The sequence below is a fragment of the Pezoporus occidentalis genome, unplaced genomic scaffold (genome assembly GCF_034315485.1).
Source record: "Pezoporus occidentalis ecotype Australia unplaced genomic scaffold, CSIRO_AGI_Poc_V1 ctg216, whole genome shotgun sequence".
NCBI classification, from domain to species: domain Eukaryota; kingdom Metazoa; phylum Chordata; class Aves; order Psittaciformes; family Psittacidae; genus Pezoporus; species Pezoporus occidentalis.
The window spans coordinates 295,563-322,510 of record NW_026914029.1 but is presented as its reverse complement, the minus strand read 5'-3'; the positions used below and the strand labels follow the sequence as shown (position 1 = coordinate 322,510).

The 26,948-nt window shown below is 46.3% G+C and overlaps 2 protein-coding genes across 2 annotated transcripts in view; both read right to left on the bottom strand.

Moving 5' to 3' along the window:
- Positions 1–26,948, bottom strand: part of B3GAT1 (beta-1,3-glucuronyltransferase 1) — a 112,226-nt gene that overhangs the window by 34,991 nt on the left and 50,287 nt on the right. The gene's annotated exons all lie outside the window — the stretch shown is intronic.
- NCAPD3 (non-SMC condensin II complex subunit D3) lies at positions 756–26,892 on the bottom strand. The gene is made up of 35 exons (XM_062619906.1): positions 26,825–26,892; positions 26,174–26,325; positions 24,881–25,043; positions 24,140–24,324; positions 23,413–23,592; positions 22,797–22,858; positions 22,471–22,558; positions 21,182–21,315; positions 20,495–20,567; positions 19,784–19,909; positions 19,374–19,626; positions 18,817–18,864; positions 18,560–18,643; positions 16,292–16,365; positions 15,409–15,543; positions 14,496–14,716; positions 13,190–13,381; positions 12,770–12,867; positions 12,532–12,647; positions 11,424–11,531; positions 10,930–11,044; positions 10,727–10,834; positions 9,526–9,764; positions 8,830–8,909; positions 7,520–7,657; positions 6,996–7,129; positions 6,665–6,864; positions 6,354–6,464; positions 5,791–5,946; positions 4,894–5,054; positions 4,441–4,580; positions 4,243–4,320; positions 1,734–1,808; positions 1,572–1,632; positions 756–1,479 (listed from the first exon to the last, which is right to left on the bottom strand). The coding sequence occupies exons 1-35, from the start codon at positions 26,883–26,885 to the stop codon at positions 1,368–1,370; spliced, it is 4,461 nt and encodes a 1,486-aa protein (XP_062475890.1). The 5' UTR covers positions 26,886–26,892; the 3' UTR covers positions 756–1,367.

Below are 26,948 nucleotides of genomic sequence, written 5' to 3'. Positions count from 1 at the left end.
ATTAAGAACAGAACAAAACTAGAAAAGCACAAGTTAGGAAACAACCTATTCCAATTCAAGTGGTTAAATCATATTTCACGGTAGGAGAGAAGGTACAAAATAAATGGATGAGGCCATAATTGACCATAATTAAGCCAAAGCCGGTCTGTACATCCCCTGCTCCCAGGTTTTGACTTTGATTTGGAGAGTAAAGTTGAACTTTGCTTAAAGGTTTCTCTGATCTTCAGAACAGAGTAGGGAAACTGAGGGCAAATGATGGAATTCCAATGCAGGAGGTAAGTGCCCCTGGAAGGGCTGTGGCCAAACCATGCTCGGCCTCTTTGTTTCCTCTTATGCAGAAAAACCCATTCCCTTGCTGCTGGTCATGGCCGATTGAGACAGCCCAGCATGAATAAAAGAGATTCCATTTTCAAGTTGCAATGAAATCTAGGGCAAGAGCTCTGTAACTGCTTCAGTGAGGTTTCATATGGCACCAGAGAGCCTCAGGAATGGTCGGATCCCAGCATTCCCACAGCGTATTTATGATAAACAGGTTATAGAGCACAAAGCCATGCCCAGGACTTACCAGCTTTGATTTGAGTTACTCACATCCTGCTTGCAGTCAAATGAGAGTCTATATTTAAAAGCTGCTGGGTCCAACATTAATTGAAGTGACTGTCTAAAGATACCAGCAACGGAGTGGAAGAGAGTTAGAGGCTGTGGAAATCCATAGGAAAAAAGAATTCCTCTGTCAGCTCAAGAGCAGAAGCTGTGGGTGGAATTAATTCCGTAACCATTTATTTTCATAAAATGGAAATCACATAGTTCAAGACTGGAAATATTCCATAGAAAAGAACACGAAGGCTGCTCACACACACAGGAGTTAGCACAACAAATAAGAGGTGCTGGAGCTTGCAATTACCAGATTTAGGGGGATGGCAGTGACAAGCTGGTTTACCTTTGTGCAAATTAAAGCAAGCCTAGCATAGAGCCAGAAGGGACAATGAGGGACTAAGCAGAGCCACTCACTCCCCTGCAAGCTGTGATAAAAGCCTTTATTGCTAAGCTGGTGGCAACATTATGCTCTTACTTTTCCAAATGGACAAATTATACATCCTGTGGGTGAGGAGCAAGCCTCCCTTTATACTGCAGCTTTCAGCACTCCATTGAGCTCTGTCAACAGCAGCAGTTTATAATATGTACATGTGGTAATGCAGGCTTTGTGTGCCCACTTTCTAGACAGTTTCATGTAAAACCCACATCAGAATAGATAAGGAAGGAAGGAAGGAAGGGAGGACAGACAGGTGCCCACAGGGACTTATAAATACAAAGGAGAGGGACAAATTTCAGGCAACCTGATGATTATGTACAATGGCTCAGGGAAGGGATCAGTTGTCTGGTTTCAGTGGGGTTCTCCGCTGGGAACGTCTCAAGGGGACACACTGGCTGCTCTTTTTCCTCGCTGGGGATTCTATTTTCCACTTCTGGGGCTGGGGGGGGCTGGAAGAAGGAAGGAGAAGGAGCATTGATTGTAAAGCATGTCATCAGTGGGCCCTCACTGCCATTGCTGCTTCAGCCCTGTAGTAACTTACACTTCATCTGGTGAGTTCAAACAGATGATATCTTTTGGCTGCTCCTCAGCCTTCTCCTTCTCTGCAAATAACACACATACTTTCATATGGTAAGAAATGCCACAGATCTGATCATCGGGGTGTTTCCCCCTCCCCCAGGTTAGAATCCCAAAGAGAACTTGCCTGGACCTGAAGCGGGTGTGTGCGTCAAGCTGATGTAACTGACCCCAGCACCAAAAGTCAAGTCATTAATGGTCTCTGAAAGGAGAAGCACAGATTAGAGCAAGCTTGTGACACAGCCTGGGGGCAGGGCATGTGGCACCCAAGTGGCACAGAGTGAGTGTATCCAGGTAACTGCAAGCACATCCACAGCAGATGTCTCAGTGCCTCAAAACTGTGTGCTGAATGTGCTGGGCTATCTGTGAGCATCACCTTTACACTCCAAACTCAGAGCCTGCTTTGTATGGGGAGGAAGCTAATTCAACCACAAGACCTCCTTGCCCTCCCTAAGTGGGACAGCCACCCCTTCCACTGAAGCTTTGCCATCTGTCTCAGCAACACGTTAGATTCAGAGCAGTTGCTTTGCCTTGCCGAGGCACAATATGGGCCCCTGAAGACTGACAAAGGACCTGAACAGCCGTTCCTTGAGGAGCTGCCTGCAGCCAGACAAGAGGAATCACTTGACAGGGAAGCTAGGTAGAATTTAGCTTGCCTGAATAGGCCAGAGTTGTCAGCTGTCTCTTTGCTGTCATTTATCTCAGGAGAGATGTCACAATATTCAGATTTTACTTTACTCAACACTCTGGTTTACGCTCATGTTTCTCAGAACCTTTCACAAGGAATTAAGGTAGAAGGTGCTTTATAGGACAGGAGCTGGAAACTCTGCTGTAAGGCCTCTCCAGACTAACTAGGTTTGCCCTTTAACTACCTCCCTGTCCCAGAAGGGAGCCCCTGAAGCTTGTAGTGGGAATCCAGCTTGATCTATCTGCTTTAGCTGGCCACTGCATCTCTGGAGACTGACCTGCAAGTGTCCTTTGTGCAGTGTGTGCCTTAAGTTACCTTGGTTAATGAGAGGTTTATGTCAGGGGAAGGAAATGGTAAAGAACTGCCATCAAGTAGGGTTTCCCATGTAATCAAAAGTGCTGTCTTCACAACGTGTGTTGCTACTTGCCCAAAGCCATGTAGGCATCCTCAAAGTAACAGGCAGGAGTTGAGAAGGAGACCCAAAGACAGCCAGAACAGACAAATAAAGAGCCTAGACAGTTGTTCTGAACTTCTCAAGTACAGACTGTCTTACAAAGAACTCTGTCAGTTCTAGAATGATGTACTAGAGAAACAAGAATGCTTTATTTTGACTATCAGCCTACAAGGCCCACCATGCAGATGGCTCAGCACACTAACTCAAGTGATGACACTGCTCTGTACAGTTTGTCTCCCTGCTGAAGGAGAAGGACATGCGCTGCCTTGAAGCAAAGGAGGAATTCAGCCCTAGTACCACTGCAGATTAATGTTCTGCCTCCTTTTTCACCATATGGCACTCAAGAGAAACAGCCGTGCAAGCCTCCAGACAGAGAGCTGGCTCCTCACCATTTCTGCTCTCTAAAAACATGCCCTCAGGTATTTTTGTTGCACAAAGATCATTGCTTGTTGCTCAGGCAGCAAAGAGAAACATTGAGGCAGACAAATCCAGCCACAGAGTGGAGCACGCAGGGAAGAGAAGGGTCAGATTTTCCAGTGGATGCACATCATTGCTGCCTGCTCACACATGGCAGGTATTTGCAATTCCCTGCTTTGTTGGCTAGATGAGGTTTGCTCTCCTGTGTGTGTGCAGGTCAGGTGCTTGCACAGATAGAGGCAAAGAGTGCAGGCAGACAGCAGTGCATCTGGAACATCAACCCATGCCCACAACACTTCACAGCTGCCTAATGAGAGACAACTTGTCAGATACTCACCCAGCTTCACTGGAGGGTGTCAGTGACACAGTTCACACCATGACGGATATGCCCTCCAGAAGGTCAGCAGTGAATTGACATAAAGGAAGGAATCCACTGCTGGAACTCAGCCCCATTTGAGTAACTGCCTCTCAGCTTGCAGAAAGTGACACTGCAGAATGCTGTAGGCTGGCAGAAAGCATTCCAGGAAAGACTGACTTTGAAGGTCAGGTTTTGAGGGAGGAGCTGAAGCTGCCATGGACACAAGCACAGCAAACTCCCAGTCTGTGTACGAGGTTCCTCCCTGTGTATTTGTACATTAGTTTCCACAGCAGAGTGAAAAAAACCTAAATCCTTCTCCAATGCTCAGTTCTTCCTTAGGGAAGAACACACACACTCAGAAATGACCCTGCAGGTTATTAATCCCACTTGAGCAGATCTCTCTGTTCTCTTGCAATTGTCACAGCTCACTGCCTGCGCTAGAAGCAGGTCGTAGCTCACCCAAGAGCTTTTGTTTGGACAACAGGAGCTTCCTGTCTTAGAGCTGAAGAGGACCAGACCCTGAGTATTTCCCTTGCATCATTCATCCAGTGCCTTCCATTTCAGAACAGTTCTTATTTACTACAAGCACTCAGATAAATACCCTACAGCTAGCAATGATTCCTTTGTTCTTTAGGGAGCACACAGAGCATGCACTGCCACCTCTCTCAGAGAATGAGTGCTCAGCCCCATTGGAAAGGGCTCCTTTGGGTTGTACTTACGTTCTGGTGTGCTGATTGCACGGCCCACCACAGAAACATTCTCTCTCGTAGACTGTTCATTCAGGCTTTGGAAGGATGCTGGGAACAACAGGGAAATCATTCAAATAGAAATGTGTTCACTCAGAGACCTCCAGGGTCTCACAATCAGGCTGTGTCAACTAGATCTGATCCAATGCCAGTTTCTAGCAGGATTCCTACCTTGCTTGCTGCCGGCTGTGCTCGGTGGAAGCGATGCAGTTGCTAAACTTCCTCCAACACTCTTGCTGCGTTGCTTGCTCCTGGCTTCCATCGCTTTCCTGGCAGAGTTCAGGATGGCAACTGTGCTGAAGGATGTTGGCCTATAGGGAAAAAGCCATGACAGAACCAGTCATTGCCTTCTGCAAGCCCAAAGGAGATGATGTAATCACAGAATGGTTTCGGTTGGAAAGGACCTTAAGACACCAGACCTTGTTGCCCAAGCCCCTGTCCAACCTGGCCTGGGAGGAAGGGAGACCTGTGCCCTCCAATCCCTTCTGATCTTAGACACCAGATGTTTTGGAGAAGATCATGCTGCAACACTGGTAGCTTCCATACCTCTAAAAAGGAGTGGCTAAGCAAAGCAGTAGCCCTGCAGTGTGTCATCAAACTGGTCATCCTAACCAGGACCCATACCTGTGACTGCGTTTCAGAGCATCAGCCCTGGGTGTAGCAAACGCAGAAGGCACCGAGGAAGCACTTGATTGAGGTGAGGAGGACTGTCTCCCACTTGTAGGAGACTGAGCATTACTGCTCCAGCCTCCAGAAGGTCCAGTTCTCTCCAAAGATGGAGGTTGCTATAGAAAACAGGAGGAAAGATCATGTCTAACAGTGGATACAGGTGTAGATAAGCCCGATACAAGACACTTAGACCTACATGCTGCATGATTAAGAACTACCCTTTGGGTGATGGATGTCAAGGGGTGAAAGGGAGACAGAATTTATTGGCCAAAATGTTAACAAGAAGCAAATAGGAAATCGAGATGGGACACACATGTCCTAGTTTAGGGGTGTATATAGAGGTGCTCTTCTAAATCAGCAGAGTAGAAGTCACCTCAACTTCAAGCATTATGTAAAATAGTTCAGGACAACCGACCCCAGCACATATTTCTTTGCAATGGCTTTAAAAGAGGATGTGCACCAGGACAGGTTAAGTTTGCACTCTGTATACACCTAAAGTCAGACAAAATGAACCTTTTTATCATCTCTATCACGCTGGGAGCGGAGAGCAACACAACATGTAAGCACAGCCAGTGGCAAGTTAGACTTAGCCTTCCCTTTAAATTGAATTCTCTTTACATCAGTTGTTTGCTGCTCCTCTGGCTAACACGTTGCTTGTAGTGGTTCTAAGCGCATTAAATGACTCTGAAACCAAAGTTTCTGCCAGCAAATGAGAGGAGGGATGAGAACATTACACAGCCATGCTGTTACAAGTGCTGTAACGAGGTCCACACACATACAGAGCAGGGGTGTGAGCCATACACCAACTTTAGCAGAGGAGACAGCACAGGTACAGTTAATGGCACCACCAACCTCTGCCTGTGCTGTGGAGACTTGCTCTTGGTCTGACTCCTTCTCCCTGGCCAGCTGCTCTTCATACTTCTTCATATCATACTCCAGCTCGGCTGCCAGCTGCTTGTCCACAGCAAAGAAGTCCTTGATTTCATTTCTGTAATCCTGCATCATTTCCTGGAGCAATAAGGAATGTTTCAAGTCTTTCAGAAATCTCTTGACTACTGATTCACATCCCCATTCAGATCACAGCTGCTTAAGTGCAAAAGGAAATACCAGTTGGTGGAGCAGAGGTGTTTTTAACAGACTAAGAGTTTCGATTCCAGTTTGTACTTGAGAACATGGAAAAGCTTTCCAGCGTTCAGGCTTTCTGCCCACGTTCCACTGAGGAGGCTCACACATATCACACTGATCCTGATCTAAAATCCCTTCGCCTCCTATGTTAGTTAACACAGTGGCAGTGTCACAACATCATATGCCTTCTAAATTTCCCTCTAAGAAGGCTGTTCTGTTCCCAGTTGCACATCTAACACATTAAGGCAAGAGAGGAAAAAGAAACCCAACAAGGAAACACTTCCCCTTACCTGGAGGTAGCTCATAAGGTCCCGGAGAGCTGGGAACCTCTTCTGCTCCATCAGAGACTTGAGGGATGTGATTATTGGCACAATGTTTTCTATGAAGTTCTTCTTTTGAACCTTTGTTTGAACAAGGCATCAACAGTTACACAACACAATAAAGGAGAAGCCACTCTGTGGTTAGATGAATGGTCTCAGCGAGGAGTTATCACTCCATAGCAAGGGAATTACCACAGTTAAGCCTGCTCTTAACACCATACATAAAGCAGAGCCTCTTAAGAAGCCAGTCCTCTCCCCACTCCAGATCAAGTGCCAATCACCTGCGAGATGAGCTTTTTCTGTGCCACCTGCATGACAGCATTGGCCATTCCCATTTCATCTTCCTCAGGCTGAGTATCTTCGTCTGGTTTTGACCTCATAGTTGACAGCTTGATTTCTTTGCAGCTAAGGACTGCAAATGTATCTGAGAGCAACTCACTGGCTTCCAGGTCCAATGGAAGGACGTTATCCACAAAGCATGCTGGAACACACAGGGAAGAAAGAAGTAGTATACCGAAAGCAGCAGTGCCAGTAAAGACAGGAAGATAACATGGCTGGATTGTGGTTTTATACAGACATCAGTTTGGCAGACTTTAAAGGACAGGCCCTTACCTAGGATGCTGTGGCTGATCTTTGTCGTGATGCTGAACCTCTGCTCATCTGTAAAGTGGTCCAGCAGGAACCTGTAGATAAGCATCCTCTTCTCTCTGTTTTCTTTCCCCTTCAGAGAAAAGAGACTCCTCGCCCTGGGGATGAGCAAGACATATTACCAGGGCCAAGTCACATTATTTGAAGTCACTGAAATAATGACTTTCAATCAGCAAGGAACAGTTGAATGTCAATTTCCAGACCCATAAACCTGTTAGCATACCACACACTGCCACAAATCACATGCAGGAGGCCTCCCAGAAGTGTCACAGGGAAGGGAGAGCACTCTGCATTTAACAGAGTTTCCCCTGGCTGCTTTCACCCTATTGCATACATAATTACACAGTGCCACAAGTGCTGTCATAGCATCAACTAGGTTGGAAAAGACATTTAAGATCATCAAGCCCAACCTTTGCCCCGGGGCTGGTAATGATGGGCCAGACAGCTCATCATTTAGCAAAGAGGAGATATGAATGTGCTCAACTGACCGCGCACTCTGGGGGAACCTGTTGTACTTCTCATGCTTCTCATAGCTATTGAAATGGAAGATGCACTCAATGAAGTGTTGGGAGAACATTACAGGACTCCTCTTCAGCAAGAGATGCACCAAGCAGAACTCTCCAAACCTGAAAAGGAAGAAAACAAAGACCCTACCATCAAATAGCTTCTAAAGCCACCCCTTGAAACACAGCATAGGGTTCAGAAGCTATATAGCAGTAGGGTGGTTTTTCTCTTGCAATTCTCCCTCAACACCACATTTAATCCTTGCCTGGCTCCATCTGGGCTTGAGCAAGGTTATCAGTTCGTTGACTTTAAGCCTTTTTTCATGCAGAAAGAGACAGACATTCTCAGCATCCACAATACTACAATTTTTGTGCCATTAAAGAGAGACTGAACTTGAATCCATGCACAAGACTTGGACTGTTTAAATAACTTAAGTTCCATTGTGGCTGACGCACAGCACTTAGCACAAAATGAATCACCAAAATCCCCACAACAGCTGCAAGTCAAACCCAGACATGAAGAACATGGTTTTGTCTGGATGCAGTCACTGAAGGCAGATGCAAAGAGAAAGGTTCCCAAAGAAATAACACCATGTTCTTCAGCTGAAGCTCTGGGAACGTGATGTTGCAATGTCACCATCTACTGGAAAGACATTTTTACATCTTAAACTCACTGAAGAGAAAAGGAAAGTCTGAATATGCACTAGGAAGCAATGACAGGTTGATGGTGCTAGATGCCAATCTTCCAATTGACTGTTTCAGGGAGAAAGCAGCAGTGTCCAAGTCTCCTGTGCAGCACCATCCTTAGGGAAACCTGCCCCATTCCCATTTCTCACGTAACAGAGCAGCTTGAGACTTGGAAACCCACAGAAACATCACTTAAAGCCAGTGTGCACAGGTCCTCTTAGGTGTCAGAGTATTACAAACTGGTGGAAGGCTTAAAAGGAGAATATTTAATCCTATCCCTAAACCAAAACCACCACTCAAGACAGAGCCTACTGGAAAACCACAAGGAGAATTTCAGCAAGGCTTCCTTCAAAAACTCCTGTTCTCTGGATAACTTGAGAGTCAAAACCAGCATGGCAAGAACACACAGCTTGCTACTTTGGGTCCTCTGGATGACTTGGAAAGAAGTTCCCCACTCCTTTGCTACCATGGCAGACCCTAAGGCATGACCACCATAGAAGTGGTTAATGGGATCTCTCTCACTGGGTCTTTGCTTTGCTTGCTGAAGGTACAAGGCTAGGACTGGGTTTGAGCCCACATCATTTTGAACTCACAGATGAGTATTTTACCTGGCAATGTCTGGACATGGATCCACCAAGACAGTGATGAAACGGAAGAAGAGACAGTTCTTCCATCTCACAAACTCCTCCTGTAAGAAACAGCAAACAAATTACCTGGATCAGGAAAAGCCTTCAGACTGTTGTCAGGACAGTATCTGATGGAGGCCAGCAAAAGATACATCAGGCAGATGAGCAAGGTACCTTCAGCTGGAGAGACACAAAATCAACCCCAAACCACTCCTTTTGGAGTGGACATACAGATGCCACAGTGGCAAGGATCCAGGTTTACCACAGGCCCCAGTGAAAAAGCAGAAGCATCCCAAGGAACATATGCTCTTCAACAACTCTTCTGGGAGCCAAATGCACTCCAAATCTGCCTTGCCTGGCTTCGTATGGATATGGGGAGAGTAAACATCTTGAGCCTTCTCAGTGGGAGAAGAAGGTGCTGCAATGCTCGTTATATTCATTCATACAGGAGTGATGGGAATTCAGAGAAACAGAAGGTGAGAAAAGAGGTACCCACTGTCTAAAAATAACCCCATTATCCAACTGTGTAAAGCGTCCTCGGTAGGATCCCTGCCCAGCTAGCAAAACAAAGCAGGCACAAGACACATAGTTTAAAGTCTTCCTGCTGAAGCGCAGATGAATCAAGGTGGAAGCAATGCACTGGCTGGACAGGCTGTGAGACACAGAGCCCCTGTTTACCTGCAGGAGGTTGGTGAGCAGGATCAGTGTCTGCTTACGGATGAAGGGATGGGGGTCCTTCAGGCACACGGAAATGTTGGGAATGTATCTGTCCACCATGGATGTGTAACGGACACACAGATCACACATGATGATGACAACGTTATTGCGAACAGCCACATCCTGTGACACCTCCAGCTCTCGAGCGAGAGCTGCAATGCATTTCTTGGCCAGATCCTCATGCTGTAAGCACAATTTACCTGGGAAACAGGGATGAGATTGTCAGAGCTGTAAAGACAGTCTTCTTCCTAACCACCGCAGCCCAGCTTACTGCCTCCTTCGAGTCCAATAGGAGCCAAGAAAGGAATCGGGAAGTTAGCAGGAATAAAGAAGAAACACACATGGAAACTTGATGAGCAATCTGCACCATCTCTCCAAGAAATGATACTTTGAGGAGTTCTTCCAAACTCCACTTAGACCCTTAGCGTGGGTCTCCATGCCAAATTCCCTCCTTCACAGCAAACTATTTTTGTGTACAGGGTATTATTCAAAGCAGCTAAAAAGAACAGCCCCAGCTGTCATAGGCATAGCAGGGAGACACCCACCTCTGAGAGCATCACTAAACCAACCTAAAATAAACCAGCCTGCATTCTAACATTACTTCTCCCTGTTTCTTAGCTCTGTACAAAAGAATTAAGCTTACCAAAGCAGTTAAGAATAATACTGTCTATCTGCGAGAGAAGAGACTTGCTCTTAACCACAGAGGTACTACAAAAGCAGAACTTGCACTTAGTACTCTCCATAATACTGGAGATGCAGACTGAGGCTTCTCTCAAAGAAGTTCTTCCCTCATGCTGAGGAGAACAAGGAGCTGTGTGCAGTCATTCTGCTCTAAACTGCATCAGAAGCACGAAGTTTTCTTCATCCTTTTACCATATGTAGGAGAATCCTTCAGCCAGACAGCAACCAAGTATGATTCTGAAGGACACTGCTAATTGTTGGTCACCATTAACCACCATGAGAAACAGCTACATGGATGTATTTTTATGGTTGTGCCACTTGTTACCATGGATATTTGCATTGCTAAAAAGCCATGAGCTGAGGAGATGCCAACATGGAGCACTGTGCCTACAACTGACACAGCTTTTTGAGCAGAACTTGAAGCAGGAAGGCCGGGAATTGGGTATGTGAGGGCCAGCTTCTACTGCAGGATGGCACTCACCTAGAGTAATGAAGGCATGAGCTCTGACCACTGAAGGCATGGCTGATCCTCTGAACTGGGACAGCGGTTGAGAAGCTGGGATTCCCTCACCATCTGGAGGACTAACCACTAGGGAAGAACAGGTCAGGAATGAGAACATGCTCTTCTGGTAAACACTGTTGTCTGTAAGCCCAACACTACAGGCAGCAAGGAGAGAGCCTCACATTTGTCCTCGCTGACAGGAGCAGCCAGAATGGACTGAATCAACAGGAAGACACGTTTCTCCACTTTGGCTGGACAGAGCTGTGCAGCCTCCCCCAGGAGGTAGAGGTGTCTCACCTACAGAGATAAAGCACCACTGCAGTCAAAAGGCAATGCCTGAGCTGCAAATTAAGTCAGCAGGACTCTGCTGCTACCTCTCCAAAACCAACTTTCAATAACATTGAAATCCACCTCAAAAGCAACCTGTGTTTCACACTTATCTCCCAAACAGCTCATGAGTGGAAGAGCAAAGAAAACCCATGTCATTTTATTACAAATACATGGGACATTGTACCCTTAAAGCAAGTGTTGATGTATAAAACTGTTGGATGCTCACAAATACCAGATTCCAGTGTGTACACCCAAGCACACACCAGGATTTTCCTGTGGAACAGTTATTGGAGTCTCAACTACACCTCCAGCCTTCGAGCAGTCTGTGAAGGGGAACCAAACATACCAAGAGATCTTCCTGCAGGTGCTTTGCTCCATCCTTTTTGAGGACTATATTCGAGATGTAGCTTTCACAGTTGGATACTAAATCTCCACACACCTGGTTGAGCAGCTCCTGTTCCATAATTAAACAAAATTAATTGGGCACTTGATTAATTAAGCAAAATGGAGCTGGAGTATCTGTCCATACATGAAAACCTTATCTGAAAGCACTTACATGCTTTTAATAATCTAGGTGCTATTGAAATCAATCAGACAGGGCCTTAGAGCTTTCAAATTCCTCCTACACATCAAAGGATGTGTGCAAGTGTCCAAACATCTTGGAGAATCTGGCTTTTAATGATCCACAGGCCTAAGTTTACTTCATTATAGAAATAACACAGATTTGAAAAGGATTTAAGTGACTGTTTCATGTACATCCAACACATTTGGGGTTACCTGTGTGAATTTTCACAGGCTGCTTGGAAACTGCAGCTCTATTCAAATGAAAACACAATGCAAATAGCTGTCATCAATATTGAAAGAGATATAGAACACAAAGAGAAAACAGTAGCAAGAGAGAACTGCACTAGTTTTAGCTTCTTTGAGACTGCTCAGGCTGAGATGTCTATTTTACCTTCTCATTACAGGAGTGAAACAAGCTATGGTATGAAACAGGGGCACTAAAAATGAGCAACTGATGTGTTACCAACTCTCTGTTTGGTCCCATGAAAGAGGTGTAGAAAATATGTGTATGTACAGCAGCTCTGGTATAGAATACTCAGAGCTTATAGCATACGCCTGCAGCTTCAAACTGGAGTAAGCCTGAGAAATACCTGATTTCAAAAGGCACAGCCATAGGTCTCCTATTTCTGTCAGCTCTGACAGAAGGCAAATGCAAGGTATTTCAGGTGGTGGTGCTGAGAAATCCTTCTCAAGAAAGGACTATTTCTCACAAGCCCATCCTTATAGGATGCTCTCCAGCACAACTGCAGTAAAGCAGGCAAGAGCCAAGCAGAACAGACTTGAGCTGCTGGAGTCAGCTCCCCTTTGTTAAAGAGAGCCTAGACTGGAGACAGAGAGAGCACTCCAAAGTGTGAAACAAGCTATTTTAGAAGCTATCTTTTCAGTCACACCTGTGCCTCCTCCAGCACATCTGTGTAGGCATGGCAGAGCTTCTGCAGAGTCTCCACAGCTGGGCTAATCACCTCCAAGGGACACCGAGGATCCCTCAGCCACCACTTGAGATGATCTGAAAACAACAGAAACAGAAAATGAGGATTTCCTAGGTCTTCTCCATCACTTGGGAAGCTTAACTGAAGATGGGAGGCATGAACCCTGCCTTCCCTACTGCAGTTTCTCAAGGCCACTCACCAATCAGCCTCTCACAAGTGCTTTTAGGGAGGTGCTTTGCGACATGACCCATGACACACAGCATATGTCCTGTAGTATCAGCGCTTATGTTCTGCTGCCTGAAAAAGAGCAGAGCAGACAAGCTCACATTAAGGAACACCACCAAACCACAGCAGAAAGATCCTTTCATCTGGCATATGCATTATTAAGGCAGCCCTGTCAAACCAAATGAAAACTCAAAAAGCTTTAGGTAAGAGCTGGTTACTGCACAAACTATAGGCCGTTGCTTGCCTCCCATTGCAGAACAGATTGCCTGAATCAAGGACTGATATCTAAGCAGCAATCTGCCTGGGGAAGGACAGAACGTGCTCACTTGCTTTGTTCCCTCCTCTTCACCCCCATCTCTTTTAGTACAGAATGGAGCTCAAAGCACACATATACCTGCTGACACTGTCCCAGGATTCAATGATCTTGGAGTAATCCAGCTTGGGGGAAGAACGTGCCACCTTAGCAAGCAGCATCCAGGCTGGTACAGCATGCTCTGTTTCCACATGAGACATGAGGTTATTAATGAAGGTGGAGGTGAATTTATTCTGTCTGGACCACACAAGAAAAGCTTTGTTCAAGTAACGGCTGCAGGGGAGAAAGAAGAGAAATAAGTTAAAGGAGAGAACAAACACTTGGCCTTAGACACTGGCAGTAAAATCCAGCATCCCTATCCAGGATACACTGGGCAATGCAACAAAGCTGCTACTGCTTGGCATTCCCATGACTTGCAATACAGGGGGATATCTACCACTTATTCACTAGCAGTATTTTCAGTCTTTCAGCTCATTGTCCTGATGCCCTGGCACACAAGCATGGAGGTAGTGCTCCGTGTCAGTAAGATGCAAGGTCCAACTGATATCATGACTCATCAAGAAAACATCATTTCAGCAATCTGTAACAGACTTTCTAGTAGCTGTTGTTGAATAGCCATGGATGGGACAGGTTACACTCATGTTAAGGCATCAAAACTTGCTCATTTTCATCTTTAACACCAGTTATCTACTTCACGTGGAAAGAGTTCTGAGCTCTACCAAGCTGCAAGGTATTCTAAGGCACCATGACTGTGCAGACCATGTTAGAAAATAGCCCAAATGAGAACATTGCCAGTGTCACAGATGGGCAAGGCAGCCCCACCAGCATCTCCTTTTCTATTTCTGAGCAATTATGCCCTGTTGACTAATAAACACACAGCTGCCTTTAACCAATGTTGTGTCCTTGTCATACTGTGTGTCATGCCAGTTCTGCTGTTTCTTCCCACAGCATTCTACAAAAGGCAGTATAATTCTATTTGTCATAAGACAAGTAACATATTGTACATCAGAATTAATACAGGGCGATGTTCTCTTTTCTTTATATATCCCCTCTTCTGTCGTCACAACACCTCCATCTGACTTAAATAGTCATGCTGCTAGCAACACATCAAGAACGGCACGCACCGCTCCTGTGTGTGAACACTGGGGTGCAAGGACAGCGCACAGGTAATGAGAGCAGCAAGGGGAAACACTTGACACAAAGGAAGACTGCACTTTTCTCACCAGCTTGTCTGTGCTGGGAAAGTTGCACATCCTAATGGGATTCCAAGTAACAGTACTGGATTTTGGACCTGAATGCTGACATTGTAAAGGCAATAGAAGCACCCGAGGCATCGAACAAAGGGAAAAGCCAACAGAGCTCAGGGTGAGGGGAAAAATGCACTTACTTGAGCTCCTGGTTGTCTGAAGCCAAGAGGGTGAGGAGATCCCATGCCAGCACCTGATTCTCATCATCGCTCCTGAATTTATCATAACGTTTTATATGTTGCAACAAGAGCTGATCAAGGCAATACAAGGCCTTTTCTTGGACAGAACTCTCCGAGTCCATCACAACAGGCACCACTCCATTTAACCAGGCCTTCTGCACTACAGCATTATTGTGCTGAGACTGAGAGAAACACAATGTTGTGTTAAAAACATCTTTAAATCATTACAGGATCTAAGATCAGCAAAGGCCTAGGAGCCTGCAGATTCAGGTCGGTAAGGGAATTGTTGTAAATGCCAGCATACTGCTCAACTAGCAATAGGATAAGGGAACTTGTACCTCCTTGACCACCATGAGGCATATGATCATAGCTGGTGCTTCTGCTGAAGTACTGTAACACTTTGCTTTGAAACCCTATAAATAGTTCTCACAGTATCACAATAAAGCTGCACAGCAGATGATCTAACACTAAAAAACCAGCTTTGCTTAATATAAACCCTGGGCTCCAAGTTACTAACCCATTGTGAATAAATAGAAAATCAAAATATTGCAGTGCTATCATCTCCACATTGCATTTCAGTGGAGTGATTCACATTTTCTTTCAAACTGGAGAAGGCCAGCCACATAAACATTTTCTCCATGACACAGAGATCAACACCCAGGGAAAAGAAATGTTTCCAGCAGTTGGAAGCACCCTGCAGCAATCACAAGTATGTGTAAGAATGAATCACAACTTCCGAGTCAAAAGGTAACAAAAAATATTAAGACACAGTCATAGGATGAAATTCACTGAATGAACAACTGACACGGACCAGATTTGTCTGTTGTCTCCTTCTTTTGACTCACATTTTGCTCGTCTGTGTAAGATCACTCACCAGGAGGAGCTCTGTTATAGACTGCAAAGCCTGCTTACGGACAGAGACAGCAGGGTCCCGGCAGCGGTCCTGAAGGATGCACAAATCCTCTGCGGTGCAAGGGATCACTTGGTGCTTCAGGATGCTCATGAAAACCTGGGAGTTGGGAATACAGGCCATGTGCATCAAGTAGCCAATCAAAAATACAATCCAACCCTAGCAACTTGAACCAGACACAAATTTCCCTCAGCCAGAGCCAGGCATCACATTCACAATTTATGGGTAGTGGGTGCAGAGACGCAGAATGAAACAAAACGCATCTTTTCAGTCATTCTGCTCTTGAAACAGCATTTGGATAGAGCAAATGTCACTATTTCCCCTTGAAAATAACAGATCTTTGTATGAACCATGTTTGTTACCTGGGAAGCTCGAATCAGGGGGAAGAGTTGGGGTGCAGAGGACTAACAGAGGAAGGTGGTTTATAAAAGCATGAGATCTTTGCTGAAGCACATCTCTTTAAAAGCTAATGATTTCATTAAATAAAGGGAGCAACAAGCAAAGCATCCCTCAAAAAGACCCAATCTCTTTCATAACAAGGTCAAAACAAACTAAGCAGCTAATCTGCTTCAGTTTCCAAGGAAGTCACTTAATTGAAATGCCTGTTGACATTTGCAAAGAGCCTCTCTTCTAAATGAGGGGCTAAGAGAAGCCAGCAAGAGTCCTAGAACAATCTCCCACCATCATGCTTGCATTATTTACTGATCAGGAGCTAGGAAACAAGATCTTTCCAAGGCCTGGAGGCACTGTGCAGGAAGCTACAGGATAAAGCTGCAGAGTTCCCTACAGTACTATGGCCTCATCATTTTTGTGAGTGTTGCGGGTAATCAAGCAGAAGCCATCTCACCTGCAGAGCGGATTTCCTCACGTTGGTTTTCTCATCTCCAGCTCTCCGTCTCAGCATGGCCATGACTTCTTTTCCTATCCAAAACCATGACAAGAAGAAGTGAGCCATTTAGCAGCACCACCATGCTGCGCAAGGAGGAGCACAGCTCCCAACTCAACTAAGCAATTTGTTGACGGAGACTTTCAGGTCTGAACCCAAGGCAGGTTAATAGACTTGTAAGCAGAGAGCTTTGAATGCCTACAACCTTTTGTAAGTTATGCCTCAGAGCTCCACACAGGATAAAGCATTAATGTATGAACTGCTGTGTTTCCTAGAGTGGAAATGACTCCATTTATTAGCCGAATGAACTCCTCGAGGCTGCAGAAGGCAGCTGCAAAGAACCCAAGAGAAGGAAACCAGAACACATTTTCCCACTCTGAACATCAAATTAGGCCTCAGATTTCACTTTCCATAGTCACAGTCATACTTATTTCTGGATGTTCTCAGGAAAAATACATAATGGAGTTTATTAAATGCCACAAAAATGAACACACAGAGCCACGAACAATTGTTTAGCACCTTTAAATCATTCAAATGAGCTAGCGACAAGCTGGCAACCCTGACTGATGCATTTGACTATTGCTTTTAAGGTTTCTATTTAATGCTGTTTGTTAAGATTTCTTACAGCATCAAGGAAGATTTGCCCAAGATATGGCAAATTTGGGTGTCTGTGACAAGAGATCCCCATGGAGGTTCACTCTGTTGCCATTAAGAAATAGGATTAATCAAAAGTAGTTGGAAAAGGGACTTCAATCTTAACGGGCAGTTAACTGCAATCACAGGCTCCTCCCAGAAAAAGAACCTTTTTAGCACCAGATTTTGCCATTAAAACACACCTTCTCTTGTGAAGGTGACCAAATGTGTGAAACCAATCACATATTGCCAGCTGACACTGATTTGACTCCCAGTGTCTTAAGAAGGAGGAAAACCAACCCCAGAAGAACCCACCAAACAAACAGAAGAGCTGAGAATTACCAAGGGAGCACCAATGTTTGCATGCTGTAACTCCTCAGCACCCTGCAGATTCCCCCCCCTTCTTATCTCTGCCCTTGTGCAATCAGCACGTTCTGACTGTCCTCAACCAAGATTTATTCCACTTCTCCAATATGAGCTCTTTGGTCTCCACAGAAGTGCAAGATTAGCCCAAGCATAAGCCAAACACAAGTGTGTGCCAGACAGCTTTGCTAATGCATCTTGACTGACTCGGAGGGCCTGTATTCCAGCTATCCTCTTGAGCCCAAGACAGCCCTTTCTAATCCAATCCTTTCCTGAAGTTGTTGTGCCACGTGCCAAATATATGCTCAGCTGGGTACTGGATACAAAGCCAGGCATCCTCTGCCACAAGAAGCCTGCAACTACACAGGGAATACAAAATACCTTAAGTGGCCTGGAGGACTTTTCTATCTGAGAGAGCAGATTAATGACATTTATCAGGGCAACGTTTTAAAGGAAAGCTGTCAATGGAAAGGACTGGAGCCTGACTCATGGAGATAGGGAGAGAGATCCCATGTGAAGCACAGCATGAGGCGCGTAACAAAGCCACAAATGCAGGATGTGAACCAAGCCGCCTGCTGAATTGTTCAAGGGAGGTGAGCAGCAAGAACTCAGAGCAGAGATACTGGCACAGGCCTAAAGGTTAGGAAGAAAAGCTTTTAGACTGAAGAAGGAAAGAAAGAAGAGATTCAAAGAGCCACAAAAGATGATTTCATGCTACCAACACATTAGAACCAGCTGCTTGCCGTTGTGCATCGGTCCACCTCACACTTGGCTTTCAACTCCAGCCAGTTCCTGATGCTGCAGAGAAGTGAATTCTTCCCCACTTAAGTCCTACTCAAAGGTGATGTGGTTTACATGGCAAAAATATATTAGTTCTTTTGGCACTGAAGCAAAAGATGTAATTACCCTTATATTTATGGAGTTCCAAGTAATATACCCCATCCTTCTTGGAAAGGATACGTTACGTGCTTTTCCACAAGAGTTACCACTACATTCACATAAACCAACATCAGGATTTCAAGATTATATGTATTTGTCAGACTTGAGTGGAAACAGGATTTCTTTATAGCTGCCACTTCCACCCCCTTCATCACCCAGAAGTGGTTTTTTAGCAGCTCTACAGAAAACCCTCTGCTCTCTTTGAGAAATGGACAGTGAATACACTTCAGAAGGCCTAATTTCAGTGAAGGCTTTGAAAAATCACCTGAAAAGGCAAGTGTGATTTTGACATACCATCAAGCCCAGCAGCGTTGCTGTTGTCTGTCAACTCAATGGTTTTGAACATGGGCAAGGTCTTCAGTGGATGGCTGGACACAGCTGGAAGGAAAATTCAGGGTTTAAGAGCTCAAAAGGCAGATGCTCACCCAGCAAGATGCTTCACTGTTACACAAAGAGCCTCATGCATGGCCTAGGCTTTACAGGCATGCATATGCACAGAATGTGGCATGCCAAAAAAGCCAAAGACTTACTAGAAGAGAATAGCTCTGTACCTTCTGTACTGCCCGTCAAACTCGCAGCGTCTGTGTTTGGTTCCAAGACTGTGAGGCCAAAAAGAAAGCAAACAAAAGAAATAAATGAAGTCTTTTAATTCCAGATGTTCTGTCCTTCCAAATTGTTTTCAGGCAACTCATCTAACTGTAGGATGCCACAGGCATATCTCTGAATTGGGCCATCTGGCCTTTGCCCACACCTGAGGGAGTTCAGAATGCCAGTGAAGAGCACAAACTTCACAGGAGCAAAAGGCAACTCAAGAATCAAGCAACTCTCAGGCAAGAACAAACATTTTTTTAGTGAGCAATTTCAGTCATCTGCAAATATCTTTCAAAGGTATCTCATATGGAGGCATCTATTTAGAACTGGCTCGTGAGAATGAATCCCTTCCAAATATAAGGCTTCATGAGTAACAAGACTCATTTCTTACTTCTCATCACGACAAATACGCAAGGATGAGCAGATTTCAGGTCCTGACCACCAGCTCTCTCATCTCCCAGTAGTTATTTCCTAAAGTTCAAGAAATACTCCCCCTATCTGATCCATTAATACTTACAGCTTTGTAGTAAGTCCTGGATGCTCTCCAAGGTAGTAGCAGCTTTCATTTCAAGACACTGGGCAAAGCTGCTTAAAGCTTTGCTACGGACCACGGGTGCTTTGTCCGAGCAGCGCCCAAACACCATCACCTGTACTAAAAACTTATGCTTCAGAAACTTCTGCTGGTCCAGGGACAGGGAGGTGTCCACAGTCCTCTCTGGCACATGCAACAAAGCTAAGGCTACATCGAGAGCGAACACCCTGTAGGCAATCTGTTGGGAAGAAAAAGCACATTGTTAATGTAAGCAAAGCCACAGGAGTGCTCTACTCAGTGCCTTTAGGTAGCAGTAGCAACAGCAACGCTGTTCAGAACCCTTCAACTTCAACCTGCTGCTGCATCTGAAGCCTGGAGCATCAAGATGTACGTACTTTAGTGTTGTGGGAGTATTTGTAAAGCCAGGCGATGAAGTCAGCAAACTCTACATTAGGGAATTTGCTCAGCAGAGTCACCAGGGCCTGTGCAGCGTATGTGCGATAATCAGCCTTGTCTGGGACCTGAAAAACAAGGGCAACGGCATGGTGTGGCATTTCCACACTCTCCCCCAGGGAAAGGTGGAGCTTGGATTAAATCCAGAGGGAGTATTTCTACCTGACTGTCTACAGATGGGTACCTAGGCCAAGAGCTCTCAGCATAGAATAGTTTGGATTGGAAGGGACCTTAAAGACCATCTAATTCCAACCCCCCTGTATTAACAGGGACTGAATCCCAACAAATCCCAGCCCCCAAGAACCTTTCTAATCATGTGGGCACCAGTGAGCATCCAGGCTCACTTTTGCTCTCTGACGTGATTAAATTAATGTAAATCACATATTTGAACAGGATGGGTTAAGAGTTGCCCTTCACCAGCTAGCTCAGATGATAGTCTTGTATTAGAATCAAGCTTCTTTACTAATCTCTTGGGAGGGGAAAATGAAACAGCACATTTTGGAAAGGTCACAGTGGGGAACAAGCACTTGGAAATGAGTGGGACAGAGCTCACCCTCAGCATTCCCATAAGCTGTTTTAAGACCCATTTCCTAATTCTTAGATACTGCCACCCATCAGTTCTTCAGCTCCAGAGGTAACAAAGCTCAGTGTACCTTGGTGCAGATATGTTGCAGTAATATCCGAAGAACTGGAAAAGCAACTTCTTTCAGCTCATCCACTACAGAGCTGCACAAAGGAAAAGCAGATGTTAATAAGGCTCAGTTTAGGAGACAGCAAAAATGAAGTAAATTCCTTTTGGAATGCATTTCAGAAGTCAAGGAGTACAAGAAGATACAGGCATGGAAGACCTACTGTCTGCATTAACCTGGCTTGCAGGTAGAAAACAGGAAAAGCCTCTTTGTTTTCAGTCTACTCACTAGATGTTGTCTGGGGACCTATGCCCAAACTATGCTTTGCAACCACACAGATCCCCAGTAAACACAGGCAAAACCCCTCTTTAAGCAGGAGAATGCAAAGAGCTAAGGAGACATGAGCTCCATCGTCATCTTCCCTTCCAAATACTTTGTAGTAAACCACAAGAGCTGAAAAGCTGACACAAAGCAAAATAGAGAAAGGGATGCCTTCTACTCAGTGCCACGTCTCTGTCAAACAGCACCTCTGCCAGCAAGTTCAGTAAATTCCCATTACAGACATTTTAATTAAGCCTCATTTGCACAACCAGCTTCAAAGCCAGTGCCAGTTCTTGTCATCCCTTTATCAAGCAAACAGTAAAGCAAGGGCACGTCAGAAGAAAGAGCAGACCTACCCAGGCAGGGTAGTGCCAGAGCTCTGTACTTCACCTGATAAATTTAATAGCCTGATTCCTGGCACTGATCACAGCTGATGTGATGGCAAGGACTGCAAATCTGGAGCCTGCACCACCTTCCAGCATCAGAATGACACTGAGGAGCTGCTGGAAGACACAGCGGAGAACCTGGAAAGAAAAGGTTATTCTCAGGTTCAGCTCAGCAGCAACCAGAGCCCATGGATAAGCATTCTGGCCAGGTTTATGGAAGAATTCCAAACCAAACAAGCTTACATCCAAATGACAGAACCTGCAAAACATGACTCCCAGAAGAGTAACTCAAAGAGGATCCCTTCATTAATACACCACATCTTTCCCAGCTGGGATGTTCTCATTCCAGTTCAGCAAGGCATGGTTCCGAGATTCTCAACCTTCACCATGCACATGGTATCAAGCTGCTGGGCTTTGGGCTCTGCTCATGTCTAAGGGCTTCCTGAAAACATCAACAGATATCCCCCTACCCAAAGCAGCGGACTTGAGTGTGTCAGAAATGTTTGGGATTTGAGGAAATGCACTGGTGCGCACACACAAGAAGTGTTTTAGAGCTTCCTCCCTGCCATACTTTTGGGATCACAGCATGCCTTGTTATCCTGGCACACTCTGAGCAGTCAAACAGGAGAGGCAGGGACGTCCTGACTAGACAGACACTAACTCCTGGCTTGCTAGCTCAGAGCTAGTTCAGATGGGATTACAAAGACCCACAAACACAGCAGCACAGTCACACCCAAAGCTCAAAAGCCCCATCCACAGGAGCAGCACAGGTTAAGCGAGATGACACAGTATGCTTGACAACAAAATAAGATCTGCAGACACATTCCTGATGGAATGGGATGTGCCAGATGACAGTGTTCTCTGCATCAGAATCAGCCCTGCTCACCAGCATCTGCACATAACACTGACATCATGCTTTGCTGCTGCACAACCCAGCACCGCAGCATGGTACAAGCAGTGCTGCAGCTCCACCTAGCAGGAAACAAAAGCATTCCAGCAAATGCAGGAACCTGGAATTCTCTTTAACAAACAGAGATCTCTATCCTCTGCTCTCGATTCACCTGCCACAAGAATCACTAGAGCACAGAACTCAAAGCTCACAAGACACATCATTATACAAGTCAAAGGAATAAGGGCTGGGATGGAAAACAGCATCTCATCTCTTACCCAGCAAACACATGCACAAAGAGTAAAACTAACTGGAGAAGTAAAACACATGCAAGCCCAAATGACGTGCAGAGAAGGAAACAAACCACAGCAGGGAGGATTTTAAAGATTTTGCCTAACTTTTACCTTATCTTCTGTACCATGTAGAGGGGAGCAGAGTAACCGCACCCCGTAATAGGCCAGCTCAGAGATGTACTTGGCTTTGTCAACATTCCTAAGAGAAAGGAGGCGAAGAGATGTCATCATCTCTCATCAGAGAAGTGTTTACTACAATTACTACAACTAAATCAGCTCACTGACTGGAACACATTCAATATTCACTAGGTGTTGTTTCCTGTTAGCTGGGGGAACACGTTTTAATTATCTTTAGTGAAAGGAAACCCTGATTTCATTGTCACAACAACAGGTTAACACCAACAGAATCCCCCAAGCATCCAGAATTCTTTACTCACATTGCTGATGAGAACTTGAACTCCTGTACCACTGGCTCAAAGTTTGTCACTTCAATAAAGACCTGCAAGGGAAGAAAGCCAAGCTTAGCTCATTCACAAGCGGGGAAGATGTGCAGGTCTGCTGGGGGTCAGACCCTGCAGAACTCAAGTCTGTATTTCAAACCACAGCACTTCCCTTGAAGCAGGACATGAGCAGACTCAAAGCCCAGCAGCTCAATACCATGTGTATGGTGAGGGTTGAGCACCTTGGAACGAAACACAATCTGCTGAGCATGACAGACATGGAGCAGGCATCCCGCTCAGAGAGAATTCCAGGCTGTTTTGGGTTGGAAAGGACCTTAAAGCTCATTCAGTTCCAAACCCTGCCACAGGCAGGGACACCTTCCACTAGAGCAGCTTGCTGCAAGCCCCTGTGTCCAACCTGCCCTTGAACACTGCCAGGGATGGGGCAGCCACAGCTTCTCTGGGCACCCTGTACCAGCGCCTCAGCACCCTCACAGGGAAGAGCTTCTGACTAAGAGCTCATCTCAATCTGCCCTCTGGCAGGTTAAAGCCATTCCCTACAGGCCCTTGTCCAAAGGCCCTCTCCAGGTTTCCTGTAGTTGAATCCCATTACCTGCAGGCAGTTTTGCACACACTGAGGTTTTTCTTTGAGGGGGAACTTAGGTAGCAGCCTCAAGATGTTTTTGAGCAGAAAGAAGACTGCATTGCGAACTTGAAGGAGGTCATCTGTTGAGAAGTAAGCATTTTCATCATTTTCTTCCTCCTTCTCCTCTTCCTCTTGGATCTCTTCCATCTATATTGGTAGAAAAGAGAAACAACACCATCCTGCCCCACAGCACTGGTGGGTCTCTTCTGCACATTTCGGTTTTCAGGCTACATCCTACATGATTTCCCATCCCAAATGTGGAATCTTTTCTTTCAGATGAACCAACACACTTAATGGAAGGGGACAAAAAACCCCAACCAACCAAAAACCAGACAGGAAGATGAAAGTTGGGTACAAAACCAGAAAGTGCCAACATAGCCTATTCCTGTTTTGAAGGACAAAGTCCATCAGACTGAATACTAACTTGAACTCTTTTGAGGAAGCTGATACGAATTAGTTTCTCCCTCTGCTACTGAGCTTCCTAACAATATGCCACACACAAATCATTAGATTTCTGAAATTCCTACTAGGTAGAGGACCAAGAGCACAGCTGAAGTGCTGAATGAAAGGGTAGGGATGGAAAAAGGGGTGGAAAAGAGGAAGAGCATCACACTGCCCTCGAGATGAAATAGTCTGCCAACAACTTGCTTATTAATAGCGATTTATATCTGAAGAGATTACACAAACATCTTACATGGGAGGGGCCATTCCTGCGTGGTTTGCCTTTCTTTCTGTTTCTCGCTGCAGTGGTCTGAGAGCTTTGAGTGTGCATCTTCTTCCTCTTCCTGGCCAGATCTGGTTCCTGAGGCCAGCATTTTGTCAGGGCGTAAAGGCACTTATCAAACATCACTTGGTGCAACAGCTGGTTAACTATACTGCCTGCCCAGGAGAGACAACATCAGCATCTTCCACACAAAATACAGACAGCATCAAATCATCTGGCCAGCTCCCTGCTTGCTTTGACAGCCAGAAAACTGACTGCTAGAACACTCCCACTGCTGATTATTTTACACAAAAACTATTGTTTCACAAATGAGCTTGTCCAAAAGCTCCACACAGTGAAATCCTCTCTAGTTATAGAGCAGGAACAGGAATAAGCTTCTGCCTTCACTGTGTTATTGTCTAAGCAGAGGGATACATGATTTCAGCTCTGTGTAGCATCCAGACTCCTCAGTCCACCTTGTCACAGAGCTACTAAGATGCACAGCAGCACAGGCCTGAGTTGACACCTTCAAGCTACTTTATGACCAGTGACCAAGCTGCTGTCAGGCTGATCACTCAAACCATGCCTGGGTTTGATCCCCAAGGATTTCAGGAAGATCAAGCAGACAGCTCTAAAGCCATCACTTGCTCCACCTGGAATCCTTCTAAACGAAAGGTGATTTATCCTGAATGATGCTTTATCCTACAATTAAGAGTATGACCCATTGCTCACCTGGGATTTCCAGCAACAAGAAGTACAACCCAGCTGCATGGAGAGCAAAAACCCTCTTCTGTGCATTAGCTTGCCTGTGCTGGCCCGCTTGGACAAAGTGATGTAACACAGCCACTAGAGCAGTAGGAGAAAAGTTCTCTTCAGCACATATGGTCCAGATGTTCTGAGGTGAAATACACAGGTAAGAGTGAGAAATACCACCATAGCATAACTCTGCACTAGTGTTACTGTTCAATTTTTAACACATCCCACTGCAAACAACCCCCTATTTAAAGACATGTTTTAACAATTATGCTATAAATATATAATAATCATAGAACTATGGAATGGTTTGTGTTGGAAAGGACCTTAAGGCTCATCCAGTTCCAACCCCTGGCATTGTCAGAGACACCTTCCACTAGAGCAGCTTGCTACAAGCCCCCGTGTGCAACCTGGCCTTGAACACTGCCAGGGATGAGGCAGCCACAGCTTCTCTGGGCACCCTCTGCTAGCACCTCAGCACCCTCACACAGAAGAGCTTCTGCCTAAGAGCTCATCTCAGTCTCACCTCTGGCAGGTTCAAGCCATTCCCTTGGCCTGTTCCTACAGGCCCTTGTCCAAAGCCCCTCTTCAGGTTTCCTGCAGCCCCTTTAGGCACTGGAGCTGCTCTAAGGTCTCCCCTTAAGGAGCTTTCTCTTGTCCAGGCCGACCCAGCCCAGCTCTCTCAGCCTGGCTCCAGAGCAGAGCTGTTCCAGCCGTCACAGCATCTCCATGGCCTCCTCTGCACTCTCTCCAACATCCCTCTTGTGCTGTTGCCCCAGAGCTGGATCAGGACTGCAGGGGGTCTCCCCAGAGCACAGCAGAGGAATAAGATCCCCTCCCTGAGCTGCTGCTCATGCTCTGGGGGTGCAGCCCAGCGCATGGGGGCAGATCTGAGCTGAAGTGCACACTGGAGCTGGGTCATGAGGAGCTTCTCCTCCTCAGGGCTGCTCCATCCTACCTCCCCCAGCCTGTGTTTGTGCTGGGGGATTGTCCTGACCCAGGGGCAGGAATTTACAGTTGAACTTCAAGTGTGAAAATGCTTTCACAATTATGCTATGGTATATAATACTATATAGAGTCTACATGATGTTATACTATATATGACCTGGTATTTCTTACCCATGGGAATACCTTCCCTCCGAAGCATTCCAGCACATGTGACAAGGATTGCTTAGGACTGCCTTAGAGCATTTTACACATTTCCAGGTGTGAGAGCCCTGAATACCTGCACAGCACCAGGGCCCACCTCCATGGTGACAGTATCATCCTCACCTCCTTCTTCTGGTTCTCATCAGCAAACCACAGCAGGGCCTGGCGAAGACAGGTGAAGACATCAAGTCCATCGTTGGTGATCTCCTCTACAATGTTGGGATCCAGGGGCTCGGTCTCAGTGAAATCCAGATCCCAGACCGCATCCACCCAGACTAAGGGGAAATAAAAGGGGGGGTGGGGGGGGTGGTGTATAAGCACCGTATGTGCATAGCAGCTCCAGCTCCCCACAGGAGACCTTGGCACCTCTCATGCACCTCAGAGGCCCTCGCAGCCCCCCCCAGAGGCCCTCGCAGCCCCCCCAGAGGCCCTCGCAGCCCCCCCCCAGAGGCCCTCGCAGCCCCCCCAGAGGCCCTCGCAGACCCCCCCAGAGGCCCTCGGAGCCCCCCCCCAGAGGCCCTCGCAGACCCCCCCCAGAGGCCCTCGCAGACCCCCCCAGAGGCCCTCGCAGACCCCCCCCAGAGGCCCTCGCAGACCCCCCCAGAGGCCCTCGCAGACCCCCTCAGAGGCCCTCGGAACCCCCCTCAGAGGCCTTCGCAGACCCCCTCAGAGGCCCTCGCAGACCCCTCAGAGGCCCTCGGAACCCCCCCAGAGGCCCTCGCAGCCGCCCCAGAGGCCCTCGGAACCCCCCCCAGAGCGGTCCCGGTCCCACACCTGATCCGACCTCCTGCAGCCTGCACCGAGCCAGCACCTGCACCAACTCCGCGGCCGCCATCACTGTCCCGCCGTCCACCGCCGCCCGGCTTCGAACCAGCCAATGGCGTGCGGCAGCAGCTCC